The sequence below is a fragment of the Rhinolophus hipposideros genome, assembly GCF_964194185.1.
Source record: "Rhinolophus hipposideros genome assembly, chromosome: 1".
Lineage (NCBI taxonomy): Eukaryota > Metazoa > Chordata > Mammalia > Chiroptera > Rhinolophidae > Rhinolophus > Rhinolophus hipposideros.
In genome coordinates this window covers 31,602,207-31,624,589 of record NC_138047.1, presented here as the reverse complement: position 1 = coordinate 31,624,589, position 22,383 = coordinate 31,602,207, and the positions used below count along the sequence as shown (strand labels likewise).

Here is a 22,383-nt window from a genome sequence, read left to right as displayed (position 1 = left end):
ACTCCAGAGCCTCACAACTTCAGTGATTCAGAGTAAGATTTCAATGCATGTCCTGATTTTAATATGATGTGGTTAACTAACCAGATGACACATGTCTGAAAATGAGGTCAATTAAGGGAGATATGCCGACCCGAGGAACTCAACTGATATTCTCAAGTATCTCTAGAACTCTTTAATAGTCCCACAAGTGGTATTTGATTCCAACTTTATGTTTAAATATTATAATCATTTTAAACTATAATAAGAAACAAGTATACTGTATTGTTTCCTATAGTACATGTTAATGCATTTAAGACCACCACAACATTAACTTATACAGCCAGATTAAATTATACAGAGCACGGAGCACTTTTACTTTGAAGCAAGTAAATCTTCCTTTTAATCCGTCACTAAGTGCCTACTACAGACCAACTATCTATGCATCTGAACAATTTGTAAAGGTGTCATTGATTATAGATGTGGTTACTTGGCACACACATTTGTTCTTGGTTTTTTCCCATTAACTCAGGGTAGACCATGGCTAGTCATGTAAGATTTTGAGAAGCAAGTGTTCCACTATTTTAAGACTTTCTTAATTACCATACAAATAAAATACAACATAAAAATAATTGGTGCACTTAGGGATACTGTGGATACCTGATCATGGCATTGTACACCAGAAGCTAAACATTAATGAATGCCAACTATAATTTTATATATATAATGTGATGGTTCAGTGTGAGGTCGGAGGGATAGTGGATGGGGGGAGGGGGGTTCACAGTGTGAGGGATATAAATGATGAACGTCTAAGTATTACCTTGTCTTGTACACCTGAAACTAATAAAAAAAAGAAAAATGTCTAAACACTGCACAAATGCTAGCATCTTTTCCTGAAATAGAAAAGGCAAGATAGGAATAGGATTTGGGTGAGGAGGTTTTCATTTTAGAGGTTCATTTTTAACATGTATGTCTGTAACTTTTGATCCATAGCGCTGATTACATTTTATAATTATGCATTTATTTGTGTAATTTTATGCTTACTATAGAGTAAAAATTTACTCGTGAAAAAAAAAAAAAAAAAATAAAGAATGAATTCTTTCTCCCCCCAAAAAAAATAATAATAATAATAATTGGTGCAGAAGGAGATTTAAACCATAATTATCATAATTCCTGCTTTCAGATTTGTGTGCTCATTAAAATAGATGTCAATTTTATATAATAAATTTTATATAAACAAAATGCAGCTTTTACTTATTTCATTCGTATTTTATATGTTAAGGTTTTAATATTTCATTTTATTAATGTTTGAAAAACACCATTGTAGCAGCATTTTTCAACCTTGGCACTACTGATATTTTGGAACAGATAATTCTTTATTGTTAGAAGCTGTCCTGAGCACTGTAGGATATTAACAAGTATCCCTGGTCTCTGCCACTAGGTACAGGTATCAAGCCTGCACCACCAGCCCAACAATCAAAAATGTCTCCAGATATTGCCAAGTCTCCCCAGTGGGGAAAATTATCTGTGGTTGAGAAGCATGGGCTAAGTCATTGACCACATTTTAGAAATTTCTAGAGAATATTCACATCTTCACAATTTTTTAAATTAATAAGCAGCTATTAAATCAATAATAAAGTAGATAGATAATTTTTAAAGCGTTTTTAAATAGATATTGTGTTTTCTCATTAAGGGTGTTTGAAACACTATGCAGGCCATAAAAATAATGCTGTGAAATTGTGTTTTCAGATAACAAAAGATATCCATGATATATTGTTAAGTGAAAAAATTAATCAAGTCATATGATTATGGAAGCAGGAAGCAAGACGGAATCTAGTAAAATCCTTTTATGTGTTATATGTGCTAAATTCTGGAATATAATTAGCCTTCAAATTTTTTGTAAAACATTTAAAAGAAATTTTTTAAGAAATGAACTTCAAATTTCTTTTGCTCTTGCCTAATGCTCAAATAAATCTGATTATTTGACCAGCATCCTGTCTAAGAATGCCTTCACAGGGACTGTCCCAATGTCTATCCACTGAACCTCCATAAGGAAAGCCAAAGAGAAACTGGAAAGGGCAAAGCTTTTTCCTAATACTGTTTTTAAGAAGAAGGTGTCTATTAGGTTAAAATAAATGACCAAAACAATAACTTACCTTGACAGCCTTGAAAAACATCTGAAAGAACTTTGTCAAATGTAGATACATTGTTGATGAGAGCATAAATTGACACAACCACTAGAAGGGCAATGTGGAAAAATTGAAAATGCATCTACCTTTTTAATCTAGAAATAGCCAACAGATGTAGTCAGACAAAGTAGACTGGACCAGCATATTCAGAGCATCTTCACTTGTAAAAGTAAAAGACAAGAAATAATGTAAATGCTCACCAAAAAATGATTGGGAAAATAAATTATGGTATTTCCATACAACGGAATACATTGTAGTAAAATTTTTTTAAGACAGCTTATTACTTACTGATATAAAACCAAATCCAAGATGAATTGTTAATGAAAACAAACAGGTTCAGAACAGGGGGTGAGGTAAACTATTGTCGAAGAAGTTTCCCCCTAAGAAGACATAGTTGTGCTTCTGTTTGCACGCAGAGTGTTTATGGAAATTTTCCAGTGGTGTAACTCCTGGGGATTAAGGTAGAAAGCAAACATTATTAAATTTGAATCCTTTGAATTCTTACAATTATGATTGTACATTACTTTGTGAGAGAGAACTATGTAATTTTTTAAAAAAAGAAAAGTGGATAGAGTGGATAGCCATAAGGATTTAAATTACTCCCAGACTCTATGGTCCAGGAAACTAGCCTAAGCAAGAAAAAAACGGAGGGGTTATGGAAACCAAGGTAGGATATCTAGAGTCGGGGTCCTGGGGTTTGCATAAACACATAAGCTCAACTGGAGTTGGTAAATATGGTATGAACAACAATCCTAGGAGAGTGTTATATGCTACCTGCTGAGTGTAGGTAGACCAGGGTCTCAGAGATGAATCTGACAAACCTCTCTAATAGTAGGGAATGTGAGGCACAAAAAGTTATAGAGGATGGATTTTGTTGTTGTTGTTGTTGTTGTTTTATTAGGTTGTAGCCGGAGAGGAAGATAGACTTTAATGCGTAATGTAGATGTCCTCCTACTTATAAGGCAGGACTTGCTGCAGATACTGGCAGAGACAATGGCTAGGATGCTAGTAAATACAGGAAGGACCATGAGCTAATAATAGCTATAGTAATGACCATCATTTATGGAGTGCACATCTCTTAATTCTCACTGCCATCCTATTCAGTAGGTGTTTTGAATGGTAAGGGGACTGATGGTCATGGAGATAAATTAACTAGCTCAAGCTCATACCACTAGTGAGCAGCAAAGAAAGACTCAAATTTAATGTGCCTGCCTTCAACACTGTGAATCAGACAATTTTTATGCCAACTAGTAAACATGATTGAGGGCTGGGAAGCCTGGAAATGAAAGTCATCATCCTTTTGATGCTATCTTTTCTCTCTCTCCTACTGACAGAATTACAACCACAGCTGCGTGTATGATGGATCTACGAAGATATCCTCTGGATGAACAAAACTGCACTCTGGAGATTGAAAGTTGTGAGTTACCTGGATGGGAAATGAGAAAGAGGGATGTTTGCTTGACCCAATTAAATTCAAATTTGCCCTGAGTAATTGGTGCTAGGATATTTTCAACAATACCACACTGCCAACTTTTCAAGGGGTTGACAGTCTAGTGACATTTTCCTTATATCAGTGGCTCAAGGGTCATTTCGATGCAGTTATCCTTTTGAACCATTAGAGAAAGTCTACTTAGTTTAACTAGACAATTTATGAACGCATGCTTTCTCCTTCTGAGTGGAGTTTCTCCCATGGCCTTCCTATACCCAAGCTGCATTAATCACGGAGGAAAAATATTTTAATATGTAAAGACTTTGTGAGGTTGTTTATGGTTCTATAGTCTGTCCCCCTGAAGGATTGTAAATTGTTGTCATTTAGAAAAACACTATGGAAAAGTCTTGTGTGCATTTGTCTTTCTGCATGGGAAGAACAAGATGATAAATGGTATTATGAAGCTTGTGCTTTGGGCCAAAGACTTGATGCATTTCAGGTTTAGTGACTGATTTTGATTTGTCAGTCTTGGGCTGACTCTTGGGCTGTTTGTTTTCCATTGATTGCTTTCTTAGCAATTTGAATATTTTAGTCACTAAGATTTAATCTGATTGACTATCTTTGTTTCATTGTTTCTTAGCCATCAACAATCTGGCATTTGAGCCCATTTACTGTGAATAGCAGGCCTAGGCCATTTCCTGGTTTTTAAGAGGCAAAGAAAGGTACAGTCGCTTATTTGGGGCATTACCACACCACTTAATTGATTGGGAGAAATAGACAGATTTTATATAGATCAAAATACTTTCCAGATATAAACATCAGAACAGTAAAGGAAAATGGGAAAATTCCAGGTGACCTCATAGTATTATTGAAGAATAAATGTATTCCTGATTGTCTGATGATTAAGTAATTACATTATATTTTTAGTTTTGTGCTCACTTTGGCAGCACATATACTAAAAGAAAAAAATTTAGTTTTAGTGAATATAGAGATAGAAATAGATAAAGATGCTTATGAAGCTGTAGATATAGATTCAACATAGATGTTAATTTATTACCACTAGAACCTGGAATGAACAAGAAAATTCATGAGCTATTCTTTAATTAACATTTTAGTTTTAAAACGCATTGTATAAATAAGTTGCTGACAGATGTTATGTGAAAGTATTGATGGTGACTTTTGGTTTAAATGTCAATGACAAACAAAATCAAAAGGTGGAAATGAAATATGGAATCAATTATTTAGTAGTGGCTAGTGATATGTTTTAAATAAGGTAGAACTTTAGCTAAGCAAGTAAACCATTAGCTTTTGGAACTGACATGGAAAGAAAAGAATAAGCCATGGGTTGCTTCATATGGGTTCCCTTTTCCCCTTGATATCTCTTCCACTGATTGTGATTTTTAACCTTTGCTTCTGCTGGATAGTGTTAAGATATGACATCCTCTTAAAATTAGAAGATTTTATGGTTTACTTCATTCGCTTAAAGAAGTAATGGATTTTGAAAGTATTTAAGTTGATTTTGTGTTGTACATTGCCAAGTGCTAAAATCATCGGCATTTATTTTCTCCCAAAATGCATGTTTTACTTTACAATACATATTGAGTTTTTCTATTATATAGGTGTATATATTTTCTTTAAGTAGGCAACTTACTTTATTCATATTTAGAAAATAGATAACTTTTAGGTCCACTTATCACATCATATAATGACCAAAACTATAAATGAGTCAAAAATAAAACATAAATTTTGTGGGGCAGGGAAGGGAGAAGTACAAACAGCGAGGTAGTCCAAAGTTATAAAATATGGTGTCAGGCCATAGGTGGTGACCCAGGCATATGATACTTATTGAGGTAATTCAGTAAGATGTAATCAGCTGTCTAGACAGATGGATGAGGCATAGTAACTGGGACCCTGAAGTCAGCTAATATGTAGGAAGGCAGACAGATGGTAATATCATTAAAGTGATCCAACAGCAGGTCACAGAACTCTAATCCCTAAGGCTATTTACCTAAAGGAAAGCATAATCTCAGGTCTGTAACAGTCCGTGTAATGAGGATTCTATAAAAGCAGAAACTTGGGAAAAGGGGGAAAAAATAACACAGAACTGCCTTCTATCTGCCAGACCAAAGCTAAGCATTCACATAACACCTCCTTAACATAAGTATATCTAAAAACATTTAAGAGATGAAGTATCTGAAGCTCAGAGAAGTCAAATAACTTACTGGGGCCACAGGGCAAGGGTAGTGGTGAGGTGGGGATTCAAACCTAGACAATCTAACTATCATAGGATCCTGCAATCAACAGGTGAGCAGGGAGCAGAACGATTAGAAATATAGCACCAACTGGAGCCACTGTCAGCTAGGTGGGGGACGCTGAATCAGCCAAAGCTTGGTCGGTATTTCTTAAAATTATCCCCAATGAAGGTTAAAATAGATCACAGAAGCTGAAGCAGAATTTTGCTTTTAGATCAAAGGTCAAATGATTGCAACTGCAGAAAGAGGGTAGTCCGTGGAAGCAGGAAACCAAGTAGTTCTTGATTCCATTTATGCTAACCTGAAAAAAAACATAAAATAAAAAAATGTAAAATCCTCAAATGACAATATTTCTTAGCTTTAATGTTTTACTTAAAAGATATCCCGTCTTAGCAACAGATAAACCAATATTAAGAGACCTTAAATATTAAGAGTAATAATTCCTAGCGATAAAGTAACATATAGCAATAATATGGAGTTTAAATGAGCTTTGCTTGTTCCTGCCTAAGTACATAATTGGTATGCTGCAAGCAAAGTATTAATAAATACTGAATCTCTTATTTATCTATTTTTAACTCTTCACAAAGAAACATGTGTTGCGTTATTTGATGGAACAGCTCTCCCTGAACTGACAATTTATGACAACTATAACTAAGCTTTAAAGTGATTACAAATGAGAGACTCTAGTATCAGCTGGGAAATAAGAATGATAAAGTAGACATTCCGTCAATGTAAATTTGAACCAATCACACTTTTGTGACCAACAGACTACAAACTTCACCTACCTTACAAAATGTACTATAGTTTGTACGCTCTTCCATCACAATCCCAAGAATGGGGAAATATTTTGCTTGGTTACGTCCTTCAAGACAAATTAAAGATGTTTTGCTTTTCTTTAATGTCATTTAATAAAGTAAAATTGGAAAGGCCATAAAGCTTTGTTAAATTGAAAATTTAGTTCAACTTGGGGCAGATTAATAGTTTCATAGCCCTGGGATGCTATAAGAGTTAATGGCATGTAGCAAAATCTATGAAGGAATTCAGTATTAAGATGGTTTGGAATCTGATATCAATAAAGCTATCATGTGAAGTTTTGATAGCCACAAGCCTCGTGGAGAGATAGAAAGGGCTTGGGATAACAATCATGGGGATTCAGGTGCCTTTTTCCATTCTCTGTAGCAATTATTGAGGAAAATCTCAACCCTAATCTCCCCCTCTCAGTATCAAAAAATAGTATCACTTTTCACTGTATCCATAACAGATAGAAGCCATTTCAGGCCTAAAATCTCTCAGTGGATTTATCCATTTTCTTCTAAACTTCCTTCTATCTTCACCCTTATGTTAGCCCCCTGTACGTCAGAGGCAAAGATGCCTCTACTTCGTTTATCACCTGACCCTGGCCCATATGTTCAGGATTCCATCTTCCTCCTCTGAGAATTGATTTTCTCAAGTTTACACACACCTCCACCCTAATCTCTTACATCTTCATTCTCACCCTCTCCGCTACCTCTTTATTCACAGCCTGAAAACAAGCTGAAAACTCTTTTCATTGTATAACACCTCTGCTCTACTCCCATATCTCCTCTTAAGTGTTTCCTAATCTCTCTACTTTCTTTCAGTTCAGGCTATGTGAAAGCATGGTCTATCTACATCTGTTGTCTAGTGCCCCAACTTCCTCTCAACTCACTGTAATCTGAAACTTCCATATCCATCTCCCACCTCCACTGACACTGTTCTCAGAAAGGTCACAAAGGACCTCTCTTTACAAAATATCTTTAGTCCAATGATCCACAAATTTATATCTCCAGCTCAGTTCTCTTCTAAGCCCCAGATTGATGTATATAGCAATCTTCTTGGCATATCTATTTTTATGTTTCAAAGGCATCTTAAACCTAATTTGCTAAAAACTTAACTATCGATTTTTTCCTCCCAAATGAGTTTCCCTTCCAGTCTCCTTAATCTCACTATCCAACTAGATTCGTAAGGTTAATTGTTAACATGTCCTTCACATTTCTCCCATCCAATCTCTTGTCAAGTACCATTCACTTCTCTCCAATCTTAACTGCCACCAAATCACCATTACTTCTTACTGAATTATTGTAGCAGTCTTTTTATTGGTCTTTGTGCTTTCATTCTTGACTGCCTTCAACCCATTCTCTAGCCAGGAGCCAGGGTGATCTTTGCAAGATATATATGGCATCATATTACTTCAACACTGAAAAATATTCAGACTTCCCATCGCACCAAAAAACTCTCCACACTTCTTAATTTGACTTTCAATCTCCTGTGTGACCTCCATTCCTCAATATCTTAATTCTCAGCTGTAGCCATCTTTCCCTTGCTTACTACTACACAAAACTCCAACACCACGGATTCTGATTCTTGCAGATCAATCTTTCTTCCATCTCATTATCTTCACAATCCATGATGCTTTTGAGCATCGTGGTTTCTTGGCTTTCCTCTTCTCATTCTTCAGTTCTCACGTAAGACAGCACCTTCAATAAGAGGCTTTTCTGAGAATCAATCTAAATTAGGAAACTGTAGTTTTCCGCTTTCCAAATTCTCTTAGTTTCTCATGCGGTATTTACTAGTTTATTGTTTCTTCTCTCTGTAAATTACAAACCCATGAAGGAAAGGATCATTGTTTTATTCACAGAACAATAATGAAAACCTAGTCTAGTACTTAACAATAAATATTTGTGGACTGAATATGTGCTAAATTTCTTGGCTCCAAACTTCAAGTCTTTTAGATTTTAGAAGATAGAAGTCTGGTTTTATTTAAGGCAGGCATTTTTTTACTTACAATAAAATATTCTTTCATTTGTACAATTTTATATTTATGCTTTAAGATTATCTCAACAATTTAAGATTGTAAATGTGTCAATTAAGAGGCAAATAGGGGAAAACCTAACATTTTAATTACTTTAGACATTTTAATAGGCTGGTAAATGTGACGAGTCACTATAAAATTTTTTTGCTTCACTTGAATCATTAACTGTCTATAGCCCTCCTACCTGAACCACAGCCAGTTTATCAAACAAAGGTAACATCTAGTGATAACTGGTTATTTTCATATTCGCTTCTTGTTTTTCTGTTTGTTTTTTTTAAGATTTTGAAACTTTGAATGTAGGCAATGTCTTAATGTATTCAATTCAGTGAACCATTCACTCAACCTATCTCTTATTCTCAGAGTATTGTCATTGTGTTGATTTAAATGGCTTCGTAGTAACAAGTACACAGAATGTCAAGCCATAGTCATGTTTGATTATTTCCAAAATAAAACTGGTTTCTTGTTCATAAAAATAAGTACTAAAAAAATGTGCCTACCTAAATAAAATGGCCTAACTTAACTATGAAAAATTCCCTGAGAAAATGTGAGGTTTGAAAACTTGACATGCTGTTTTATTTATATGATGTGTTACATTAATACCTGGAGATTAAAATAAACATAGTGTCCAGACATGAGACACGAGATGTTTTACAAAAGTCTTCCCTTATAAAGTCACATGTGGAGAATTGAGTCCAGTTCTTAAATGCCCTATTAAGATAATTTCCTTCAGAGGAGGCTACCAAGATGTCTGAAAAGAAAATTCCAGAGAGCCACAGCAGCTATTGCTGAATGCTTTAAATGCTGTCATATAGAAGCAAAACCTTGTTGGATGTTGCCCAGTGGATTAGTCAGGATTCTCCAGAGAAACACAACCAGTAAGACATATATATAGAGAAAGAGATTTTTATAAGGAATTGGGTCATGTAATTATAGCAGCTGATAAGTCTCAAGATCGGCAGGGTGAGTTGGCAAACTGGAGAGCTGATGGTGTAGTTCCAGTCCTCAGGCCAGAAAACTCGAGACCCAGGAAGAGCCAATGTTTCAATTTGCATCTGAAAGCAGAAAAAAGCTGATTGTCCCAGTTCAGAGATAGGCAGGAGGAATTCTCTTACTCTGAGGAGGGCCAGTCTTTTTGTTTGATTAGGTCCTTCAACTGATTGGATGAGGCCCTCCACATTGGGGAGGGCAATCTACTTTACTCAGTCTACTATTATTAGTTAAATGCTAATCTCATCCAAAAACACCCTCAGAGGAGCAAGAAGGATGTTTGACCAAATATCTGGGCACTTTGTGTCCCAGTCAAATTGACGCATAAAATTAACCCACTCAATACTAGATTTTAACCCACTCAATTAAATTCAACTGGCATTTCTTAAGTGGTGACCACAAGTGCTCTGTGTGCTAAGTGCTGGTGAAACACTGAGCAGGCAGGTGGGCAGAAGTTGCAGGATGGTAGATGTAGAATTTAAGAAAAATACTTTCCAGTGAGCCAAGGTGCCCATTCATGAAATAAGTACCTGCTCAAGCCTCCCCCTCCCACAGGGACATTTCAGTCAACTATAGGAAATGGTAGGAAATGGCCACCTACCAACACTAATGTAGAAGACATTCCTCACTGATATAGTAAAATGTCAATGTAAGTATATAACCTTAAAGATTTCTTTCAGCCTTAAAATCTAGAATTCTGGGAGTTTATTCAATTTAGTTACATCGCCAGTAAGTTACTTTATGTGCATGCCTAACATATTGGTTCTAAAGTGATTATCGTTTGTAAAGGATATTAGAATATAGAAAAAAATGTTATGAATACATGAACATATAAATACACACGAGAAAAATATGAAATATAGAACAATTACCAGCAAAGCCTTTGAATCATTCTTACTTTATTGCTGCCTGCCAAATCATTAATTCTGATCTGAAATAATTTAAAAATAGCACCTACAACATGCCGCACACTTTCTATTCATGGATGCTAAACACCAAAAATAACAGAAGTAAATTGAACTTCATGAATGATTCATGACTTCCCTTGCTTTATGTCCCCATTGTCAAGGAAATTAGCAGCATTGGATATCGCCTTAGATAAATTTGATTTTGCCACATTCAGTAGACTACTTAATGAAAATGAATATTTCACATTTATGTTCATAGAAATGTTAATGAATTTTTAGTGCCTGTAGCTTTTTTGATGAGCAGAAGAGTGGGTGTAGGAAAGAAGGAAATATTTTCTGATTTAATTTTTTTCCTTGTTCCAGACTGCTTCTTTGAAACTGAAAAATAAAACTCTTTCTGAAAAGTCTCTGATCTTTTAAGATATAAAATAAAAGCCAGGGTAAAGCTGGAGTTTCTTTTATGAAAACTAGTTTTGCAATCAACTTGACTATAAAGTCAGCCTTATAGCACCGCACTTCAATCCTGTGGACAGTTTCAGTTTATTTTCCATACATGGATAAGTGGCTGTGTAGATTGAGGAGGCTATCTCTGATTTACAGATTTATATTTCTGGAAGTTTCTTCTCTCCTTGGTGCTCTGACAGATGACCATGTTGCTGCTAGCTATCTAAGAGGAAGTCAAAATAAAACTTATTATTCTGCTTTAAGGTTTTAGGTATGAATCAAACACTTACAGACACATTTTGATTTTCTAGACCTGGACGCTCTTACGAAACTGAGGGCTTTCGTTCATTTTGGATCCAAAGTTGATAATATTGATAGCTAATATTTACTGATTATAAAGCACAGGCCAGGCACATAACAAAGATTTCCCGTTGACATTTTACCAAAACTAGTGTTCTACCCCCTTTTACGGAGGAAGAAATCAAAGCACCAATGTAGTAACTGCCTCCAATCACAAAACTAGGCCTCCAAATGAGATTTGAACTCAAGCAATCTGACTTGAAAGTGTAAATTTGGCCCGTATATTACAGCCTTTTAAGGAAACTCCTTCTCTATACGGTCCTCATAAACCTCTTCTTTCTGACTTCCCCACGGTGTGTGAGTTGATTATTGGTCATCCTCTATCAGGACGCAAAGCAGACACACCAGAGAGCAATGCACGTTTTAATTGGTCGTTCTCCTCTCTACTGAATCTGTCTCAATTCATTTCCTATGTGGGCATTTATTTTCTGACATTCTCGCCAACTAAACTGGACATTGATATCATTTAAGAATAACCATTGTTTTACCAGGTCACTTCTATAATTGCATCTGATCACACAATGCTCAGAAATCCTCTCTTCTAAGTGGCTACAGACACTTGATCCCACATCATGTTACTATAGTGTTAGACCTGACTGACTGCAAAAGTGATGTAGTTTCCAAGTCCACTAATTATGCAGAATTGCATTGCATGAGCACCTATGAACTTGGAAATGGACATATTCCCTTGAGAGGTCGTGAGTTGGGTAGTTCTGTGAACCACATCCATACGGGAACCATGTGACAATATATATACAACTTAGTCTTCATTTAGGTCAATTTTCACACTTAAATTTGTTTATTCTTATCTTTAAGATCAAAGATTTTTAAAGGGAGCTTTTAAAAAATATTGATACCATGACCCCACCCCAGACCAATAATAGAATTTATGGGAGGTGGGCCCTTGAACAAGCATTTTTTTAAGCTCCCCAGTTGTTTCAACATGCAACCAAGTTTGACATGCACTGCGTTAAGGCGGTCAGGCTTTGAATTTTTGCTCCTTTTTCTAATAGACTCTGTTCTCTAAATGAGAAACAGAATGGAAACAGCATAAGGAAGAAAGTACAGTGAAGAACAGCAAATAGCATAATTTTCAAAGAAAAAAATCATTTAAATCATCACAAAAGAAAATTTAAACTATTCTTTCCTTTATCTCTCTGGCAGAAGGCTCTATTTTTTTAAAAAAAAGAAAAAGCACATGCCTTGAAATAAATAGGTAGAGCAATAGACCCTGCCTTTCATTGGAATTAAGCATGTCAACAGATATTCAAATCCGTGTAACAATAGGTCACGTTGTTACAAGATGCTACTGTATTTTGAAAGCCCCAATATAAATACCACATGTTAATATGAATGCAATCAATGAAACATTAATTTGTCAACTAATGCTGTCTGTGGTTATCTACTTGGGTATGGGCTTTAGCTGCTTTAGTAACATTCTCCATCATGTTAAGAAAAGAAAATAGCTAGTTAAAAATTACACTTGAGTGGATGCACAGCAACAGGCTTTCCAGGAATAGTCTATCAAACTGAAATCAAGCAGTTGTTTATTTCAACCATAAAAAGTAATATCATAATAATTTCTAGATTCATCTTCATCTCGTCACACCCTGTCTCGTAGGCACTGACTATATTCACTGGATTGTGTAAAAGGGCGGATTTGTCACAGAGCTCCCACTAGATGAATGCATTAATTCCAAGTAGATTGTATTCCCAGTACTTGGGTTCTTAAGACCTACAATTCAGACAAAAATTTTCACTGAACAGAGCCGAAGGGTTACCTACTCTTCCCTTAGAAACTGTCAGAGTGGAAACCAATCAATTGTCTGATAGGCTCCCTGCGCTCCTTGTCAAAGGTTCATGTGCTTAAGGGGATCTTGTTAAAGTGCATTCTGGTTTAATGAGCTTGGGCTGGGGACTGAGACAGTCTTCATTTCTAACATGTTACCCGGCGATACCTATGCTATTTGTCCACGAACCACACTGAGTAGTAAGAATCTGGAGTAAGAAAACAAACCAAAACAAAACTGTGCTCCTCAATCTACTTTCCCAGCCTGTTTGCTTCCTACTGAGACTTAAATAATTAGCTAAAACCGTTTGTCACACTGGTTGTGCAGCTCTTGATTCAAGAGAATTTTGAGTTTTGAATTAACTGAGACAGAAAAGTCATTTTCAGGTGACCCGAATAACTCCCAAACACTGGAATCTGAACAGCTTAGATTTTATTAAACATCCTGGGTGTGTATCTGTGGCTTACTATTTTATATGTGAGAGATTCCAGATGTAGTATGTCATTAGTACTTTGAAGTCCACATTAAAAATAATGCTTTGGCAAATATTCTGTATGTAGAGAGGATTTCATTTTAATAAAAGAAAAATAATGAAAACATTCTAATGATTTTACCGACTCTATGTCCACTACCTAGAGATTTTTAATGGAAGGAGCATATTGCTATACCTCAGCTATCTAGACACCTGGGATTTAATAAGTCATTCTGAAGAACCTGAGTTTGCCAGACTTGAAGTATTTTGATGTGAATCTTTCTCAATCGAGAGTTCTAAAAATCGTGTATTCTTTTTTGATGATTCAGCATCATAACTGTGAGCATTTCTCATAATGTGCTGAAGCTCTAGCATCATTCGAAGTGAAGGCAGATGTAAGGGATTTGCACTCTGATCCTCATGGTGACCCTAGGACCTGCTTTTTTGTGAGTGGCTTCCTGAGAGGAGTGGTGAATGCTTCTTTCTACATTATTAATGTAGAAAAATGTCCATCTCTAGTCAAATTAGGCGTATTTCTACAACTCAAGACAAAGGTGTTCTCATGGCATGATTCTCCTTTTAAGTAACCTAGTCTCTTCTTTTAGGATCAGTAATGGCTCTATCATAAATCGTTAGCTTCAAGGTCTCAGCCATTGTCCAGATCCTCAGTGTTCTGCGCTCCATCACCTTCTCCATCCTGACTGCCATGGTGATGGGTTCTCAAGTCACCTGCTTTCACTCCTTTTCACAGTACCCAGTTCCTGAGTTATAAGGGTTTTCTACATTTAATACCGTTTTCTTAATGTTGCTGCCATTATTTTATCTCTTCTTCTTTAAATCTGTACATGCTACCTATGCCCAAACAGTACCTCGTTTGTTAGAGAGAAGATATTTTACATAATACATGTCATCTAATATTTGATGGAAAGTATTAGGGAGTGTCTCTCGCAAGAAATACAAAATGTTATTCTCGCTATTATCCTCCTGATTGTTTACTTCAGACCTTTAATCTAGCAACATAATCAAAAGGTCAAACCTGACTTGGCTAAATGTTCACAGTTTCCTGACCAGCCTGTACAGTTATAATAAAACTAAATTTTCTTCCTATGTTGCATGAAATTTAAGAAGGAGAAGTATCCTCTACTACTGTGATTCCTGGTCATAGTTCCCCTTCTTAAAGTTTTCCTTTGAAGAGAATTTCATGCATAAGCAATATTAAAAATTACAGCTTTTGTTCCATTTGGGGCTGATTAATAATAACACTGATAATAGTAATTGAATGATGATTATGATGTTAATAATAGTTAATGATAATGATGATGATGATAATAATGATGATAATAATAATAGAAATAAAAGTGTGCTAGGATATAATTAGTAAAGCTAAAGCCAAAACATGCTGAGATAGAATGTCTCAGATATTACATTCACTGGCCAAAATTTAAACCATGAAAAAGGCAATCCACCTGGATCAAGGCAAATTCACCTACATCAAGGTGAGCTAAATGTTAAATATATATGGAGGCATGAATACATACAGGAAGTAAACATGACAAAGAGGACACAGGACTCCAGCTCTGAAACTTTTACATCCGTCCAACAGAATTCACATGGGAATTTTTTGCGGTAAGTTCTTTTCTAGACAGTCAAGATCTATCTTTTTAAGTAATGTGAAATGGAGAAAATGGTCATTGCAGAAAAAGAGATCAAAGAATTAAAATATAGTGTGTGGAAAAATATTCTATATGTATATTGGATTAACAAAATTAAGACAGGAGCATGTAGGTGAAAAGAAGCTAAATATATAGAGAAAGGAGAAGAGTTAACCTTAGATTGGCAGATGACAGCAATATGATGACATGAGATTCAAAGGTAGAGGTTTTTAGAAAGGAGGGAGGCAAAATAGTCTAGAAGGGAAAATAAAGAACACAGAGTCACTTAATACAACTCCCAGGCCCAATACCAGAGGTGTAGAAGGAAAAGCAGCCAGTACCTTCAGAGAGCTGTTGGGTCAGCTGTTTGTAAGGAACAGCAAGGTTTTGGTGAGAGCAAGTGGTGTGGACCAGGAGGTTGAGAATAGAGGAGATTTTGTTTATGCTGGACTGTGTGTTCCATTGAGCACAGGGAGAGGATTTGGGGAACATGGAGGGCTGTGAGATAGAAACAGAATAGAAGATCCTTCTGGCATGTCATCATGACAGCATGTAAAGTGACTGGTACCGTGCTTAGCACATTTAACTACGCAAAAAACAGTGGTCACAAAGTTTCATCAAAGTAGAGGGCAATCATAATTTCTCCCCCAAAATCCGGAACTGTTCCACCTTCTGTATCAGCTATGAGTTCTGCTTTTCTTCAGTTTTGCCACACTTGTCATCACTCTGATTGTTGCCACTGTCGTTGTCAATGTCGTCATCACTTTACCTTCTTTATGTCTGACCGTTTTCTCCCATCTCCCTTGGATTTTACCTAAAAAGCCAGTCATTCTGTCCATCACCAACCAATCAAAACCCTCTTCTCCTCTGCTCTTGAACTGACTGATGACATAGTGCTGGGAGCAACTACTTGTCTCACTCTCCTTGGCTCTATTTGTATATGTTTAGATTCCCAGAGGTTTCTGACTGTTTCATCATATATACGTGTTTATCACGCACATACCATGCCTCACACTGTCAGTACTTCGGGGCTGGCAAGATAACTGTATTATAGTCCCCCAAAGGCTACATTCCTAAAGTAGCATTTGTACAGAAGCACAAATGCCATTCTCAAGAGTTTCAGATGATTAGAAACGAGATCATTGACCATCAGCTACAGAAACATTCTGTTGGTATTTTAACTTAGCATTAAAGTCTAATGTACTTTTTGTCAGATTCACAAGCCAGTGATTCAATTCCTTTTAGGTTAACTTTGGATCACTTGACAAGACTCTGTGGGCTCTTCTCTCTCCCTGTCACTGACAGCTTCAATACAGCTACTGGTTTCAGCATATTCCTGTGCATCTCATTGCTAAGCAGACCACTTTTAAACATTTGTGTGTGTGTCCTATGAAGCACCATGCAAAGGATTGCTCAACCTGCTGTACGGACAAGGAAGCAATGTGACAAAGAACTTGATCCATGGTTCTTCTCCCTGATTCTCAGTAAGGAAATGTTCACTATTGCATTTGAAGAACTGTGGCCCTTACACAATGATAGTTAAAGCCTCCATTTCCTTAAGGGAGGAAAATGGGGAACCCATCTGTTAGTACATTTTTTAAAAATATCCCTTTGTGGATTTACCAGTTCAATTTCCATCTAAGAGTTTGAGGAATCAAGCAGAATATATATATATATATATATATATATATATATATATATATACACAAACACACACATATATACATACAAATATATATATACATATATAGAGGAGCTATATATATACATATATAGCAGAATATATAATATACACATATATGTGTATATATATATATATATATATATATTAGTAGTAGTTCAGATACTCATAATGTTATTCATTTACCCACAAAATTTCTAGAGTCCTTATCATGTATTATGAGCTGTTCTAGTCAAAGCAAAGCTCATGCCCAGATGTACCTTACAATCAATCATAGGGAAATAGAAAATAATCAAAACAAAGTCACTGATATGAAATATAATGCAGGAGCATGATATATTGTGACAAGTGTGTTGAAGAAAAGAAAACGTGGGCAGAGGAATGGAGAGGTGTGTGTGGTGTGTACGTGCAATCACATGTGCATAGTGTTTTGGATGAGAAAGTTATGAAAAGCCAACAATTTTAACACTGTTCAAGGAAAGATAAGCTAGAGTGTGTCTGCATTTCACAGGCATGAAAACCAGGCACTGAAGTGTTGAAAGACCTGTTCGATGCCAGCACAACGCTCAGCCATCCTGAGCTGCTGGCTCCTATCTTGCCTCAGTGCAATAAATAAAAAGGGTCTGCTTTTAATAACTCACCTGTGTGGACTCCTAACCAAGTTTATTCAATAACTTCAGGATAGTGTCACTGCCAGTGAGTAATCAGTATTAGGAGTTATCTCCGTGGCTTTGAGAAGCTTATTTGATGTGTTCCGGCCCAATTACCTCAAAATAAAATGTGATTGCAGTAGTGACCCCCCTGAGTGCAGAGCAGTGTATGCCTCCATCCTTGTGGTCTGAACTATGGCTCAGGCAGTTGGAGAACTGTCCGATACTGGAGCAACAAAGGTTCCCACTGTTGTCCCATGGTGTCTCAGCTCCACAGTATAATGTCCTCTGTCAGCCATTGCCCATCATGTGCACAGGCCCCACTGGGCTAGGTCTGATGGGGTGGGTGTGCACACAACCACCACGATGATTACCCTCAGGGGTAGTAGAAATGCATCAGTGCTCTGCAAGTTAACTTTCATTGAATCTTTATCAATCTCCATTATTATTTGCATTTGACCAGTGAGGAACCTGAGCCTAGCGAATGATATATACACATACATATACATGAAATGCTTTCATACATCTATTTTCATTTGACTCCCACACATCTATAGGAAAAGTAAGATAGTTGTCATGCCTCCTATCATGCTCATGGAGTCACCAAACCTAAGAGCAGTAAATGAATTTGCCGACTACACAGGATTAAAAAGTGGCTGAGCCCAAACTAAATTATGGGCTACATGAGTTTAAAATCTGTCCTTTCCACTATAGGAAACTTAGCCCTGTTGAACCAGGTTCTTCCAAGAGAAAAAAATTAGACACGCTGGAAAGCTTCACTGACTCTCTTAGGTCTCAAAGTTTTTTGAGAATGCTGAAAAGCAATACTTTACTAAATAATATCTATATGTCTTTAAAAAAAATCTTATAGTTTTCCCTCAAAGTGCTAACTATAACTGTTTATATAAATGCATTCAGTCAAAACTTAACGTTCCCAAGTTTAACATTTGAGATTCTGTTGCTAGTCAGGTTTCTGTCAAGAAAATGGAAGAGCCACTCAATATATTCAAAATAGTAAAGGCTTTAATATAGGAAATTAGTAGTATACACAAAGATTGGAAAAGTTGGTAAGCAGAGGTCAAAGAAACCAACGTCTGCAATTTCAACCTGAAGCATCCAAGCAGGGAAGGTGTTGCAATACTCAAGGAGCTCTGGGAAACTCCCTTCACTTCTCTCAATAGCAAGGTAGAGGTACCCAAGAGCTCCCCAGTAAGTCACTGTGAATCACAAATATGCCTATGCAGCAATTGCCTTCAGAAAATAATGGCTCCTCCTCCTCCTCCATCTTCGAAATCTGGTACTAATGCCTCTCTTTGGTAAACTCTAACCTGGGAAAGGAGATTCTGGGGAAATTGTTTCCAGCTTCTCTTCAATGATACATGGGGTAGTTGACAGCAAGCAATCTAACACAGGTATGTCAAAGTGATCTCAGAATTCCATGTCTCATTAATTGTAAGTTTTCTGAAGCACAACCTGGAATCCAGTGTCCTGACTGGCATAGTAAAAGAGCAAGCCACAAAGCCAGGGAAAATACCTCATCATTCATCAGCTTCCCCTGCATGTATCAACAAATATTTGGTACAATTTTTTATGTGCAATGAACAAAACAGACATGGACCCAGCCCGGTGGAGCCTATCTTGATAGGGATTTCTCCTCAACTCTATTGAATTTGCATTTTGGGGAGAATTTATATTGTTGAGTCATTTATAAATTTGGGAACATTAAAAGTCTAAGACTGTGTCAGCCATCTTAATAACCAACTTTGCAAAATCATCCAATTCAGTCAGAAAAGCAATCCAAAATACCCACTGAGTCATCAGATGTCATTTCTTGATTCATGGCCAGGCTTTCAGGAAATTATCACAATAATCTACAACATTTATATAGCACTGTGTACTTATTAAAAGGTATTCTCTAGTATTGTCTTGGTTGATTCTCAGAAAACTTCTTGCAGATATGGGCAAATAATTTTTCCTTTTCATTAACAAAAAATCAAGGACACAGAAAGGGGCAATAAATTGCTTATTTAATTAATGACCAATGTTGGAATTGAAACTAGGTTTTATCTCTCAACTTAGGGTTCTTTTACATCATCTCACTGCCTCTTTTGAACTAAAAGAACTGGGATCAGCACTTGTTATATGTGAAATTATATAATTAAAGAGACTTTGGCCTTCTAAATCATTTTTATTGCTTACTTATAATTCTTGTTCGAGCTTAAATTCTGAACTGAAGTGTCTGGTAGTGTCCTCTTCTTTGTTTAATGAAAAAAATGAGCAAGTCTCCCTTGGGCAGAATACTTCCTTTCATGAACATTTTCTGCAATAAATAGGTCACCTGGTCATCTTCATATCTATGAGTAGTTTATTAAGCTAGACCTGTCCTAAAATATCTGTGTCTGGCAAAATCCTTTTAGGGAACACAAGGACTTATGATAAAATCTTAGAACAAGATAGGACAGAGTTTTATTTAGGCCAATTCTCTCATATAGAGATGAGGAGAGTGAAATCCTGTGAGTCTCAATGACATTGAGGTCATAATCACAAAGCTAGTGACTGGAAAACAGACCTGTGTGCAGAAGTCTGGTTTAAAGATTCAGTGAGCTGCTGTGCTGCCAGTTTGTGGGGGGGTATAAGAAAATTTTAAGACTATTCTCTGGCTTAAAACCATGTTGTGGAGACACACAATAATGAAAGAAGATGACAAAGCAGGAAATAATTGCTAAATAATGATTCATAAGCTATAATTGCTATGATTCACTGAAGAAAAAGATCAATAATTTATTTTTAATCACTACTTCATTCTACAAAAGATGTAGAAGTATCTTCTACAAAGATACTATCGGTGCAAAAGGATTAAAGTAAGCATGTGTGGTGACCAGAGCAAAGGGAAACTATGAGCAGAAAAATAATAAAGCCATACCTATTATTAGGGGTGAACTATACAGTTGAAAGAAATGGACCACAGATTTATCACTAAGTTTTCTAATGACAAAGGTAAAGTAAACAGTCAATTTATAAGATTCAAAATTTCCATAAGACAAAACCTAATTTACTATTCAGTAGTATTTATTTCTCCAGTAGGTATTCAGAAAGAGAGTTCTGAGTTTCCTTCAGTTCTTTCTTATACGATCCATCAATGTGGTCCACTGGCATAATACCAAAGTACAATTCAGTAAACCAATTCTACTCAATCCAAAATGGTGTCACTGAAGGATTCAGCAACCTTGTGGTCTGGCTCCATTCAAAGGCATCATTCAGTGTATGGAGAAAAGTGGATCGATTACCTTACCCTCAAGTATTTCTTGCAAAACATTATTTATGGCGATATGGAAAGCAACAAGCTCAACATTATAATATCTGGCAAGTGCATGTGGTGTGGATAGTCTGTCATGCTGCTTGATGGCTGCTCCACAAGCTTGGAGAATCAACCAAGCAGATATGAATGTCATTAAGGGCATCTGTGAAAATGTAGGAGCCTAATTGTCATGTTTAATGCCTTTGTACAGAGCTGAATAAGGTCAAATCACACCCACCCAACATCAAAAAATAAAAGCCTTTTCTGTCAAAACTAAAACAGTTCTGAGATCAGGGGTTAGAGACTTTAGGAATGGCTTTCCAAAAGAGATGGGACTTGAATTTGGACAAACAGAATAAAAGAGAAGCACATGGTGGTGGCGAGGAGGCTGCAGATAGGAGATGAGTAGGTTTGCCATTAAAATGTGTGACTTTAAAATGCAGCAACAATGGAGCAAATTTAAACACAAGGCTTAATCCTTTTATGGAAATATTGCCAGTAAAAAGTTCTTTGATTTAATATGACAGCACTGGTTTGAAATGATTTCAAGCCAATGAATTCAGTAAGTAGATTTGTTTTGATGACCTTTGCTAATTCGTTGAACACTGTGAAAATGCCCTGCAGACTTTCTAACAGTTCCAAAGATAAAAATAATGACCTCACTGAAGATTCTGTCTGCTGTTCTGATTCAGAGAATGGCTGACAATGACTGATGGACTCTCAATCCACAATGAGGCTCAGATATTTGCAGCCTGGCATGTCTCATATATACAAGAAAATGATATCTGTGCTTACTAGAGAGCATACATAGGATCAGAGAGAGCAATAAGGACTTTTTCATTAAGCAAATAAAAATTGTAATTATATTAATACTTAATTGTAGGCTAACTATGTGCCAGGTGTTGTATTTCACATGCAGTACATATTTCATATTACCCTCACAAACTCTCTATGAAGAAACAATTGTCACTAGATTCTAGATGTGTAAGAAAAGCTCAGAAACTTCAAGTAACTTGCTCAAAGTTACCCAGCTAGTTAATGTCAAAGACTTTGAATCCAGGTCTTTCTGACCCAAAAGATAATGTTTTTAACTTCTACATAATATAGATTCTCAGGTTTTTAGGAGCTTTTGCTTTAAATTATATTACTAAAGCACTTTGGGTGACAATATGAAACACAATAAAGAAAAGCAATTCGTAAGAGAAGAATTGTGAAATTTGAAGGTTAACTGAAGACTTGTGGGATCATTAACCCAATCCTCTAATTCTAGATATGAGATAACAAATGTGAGTAGTCCCGAGTCCTGTAGCTGATTAATGGCGAGTCAGGCCATCCCGTTCACAGCATGGTGCTCAACACTGCCCCCTGCTGTCTTCTCAGAGGCAACTCAACAATTAGGGAGAAAACTGAGCCTGGGGTATCAAAGGAACCCTAAACCTTTTACCATATGCAGTCAGGTGCCACC

At 36.3% G+C, this 22,383-nt stretch overlaps 1 protein-coding gene across 1 annotated transcript in view; it reads left to right on the top strand.

The window, feature by feature from the left end:
- Positions 1–22,383, top strand: part of GABRB1 (gamma-aminobutyric acid type A receptor subunit beta1) — a 376,209-nt gene that overhangs the window by 282,330 nt on the left and 71,496 nt on the right. The window contains exon 5 of the mRNA XM_081052728.1: positions 3,500–3,582. Coding sequence (XP_080908854.1) covers positions 3,500–3,582 — 83 coding nt within the window. The remainder of the gene's footprint in view (positions 1–3,499; positions 3,583–22,383) is intronic.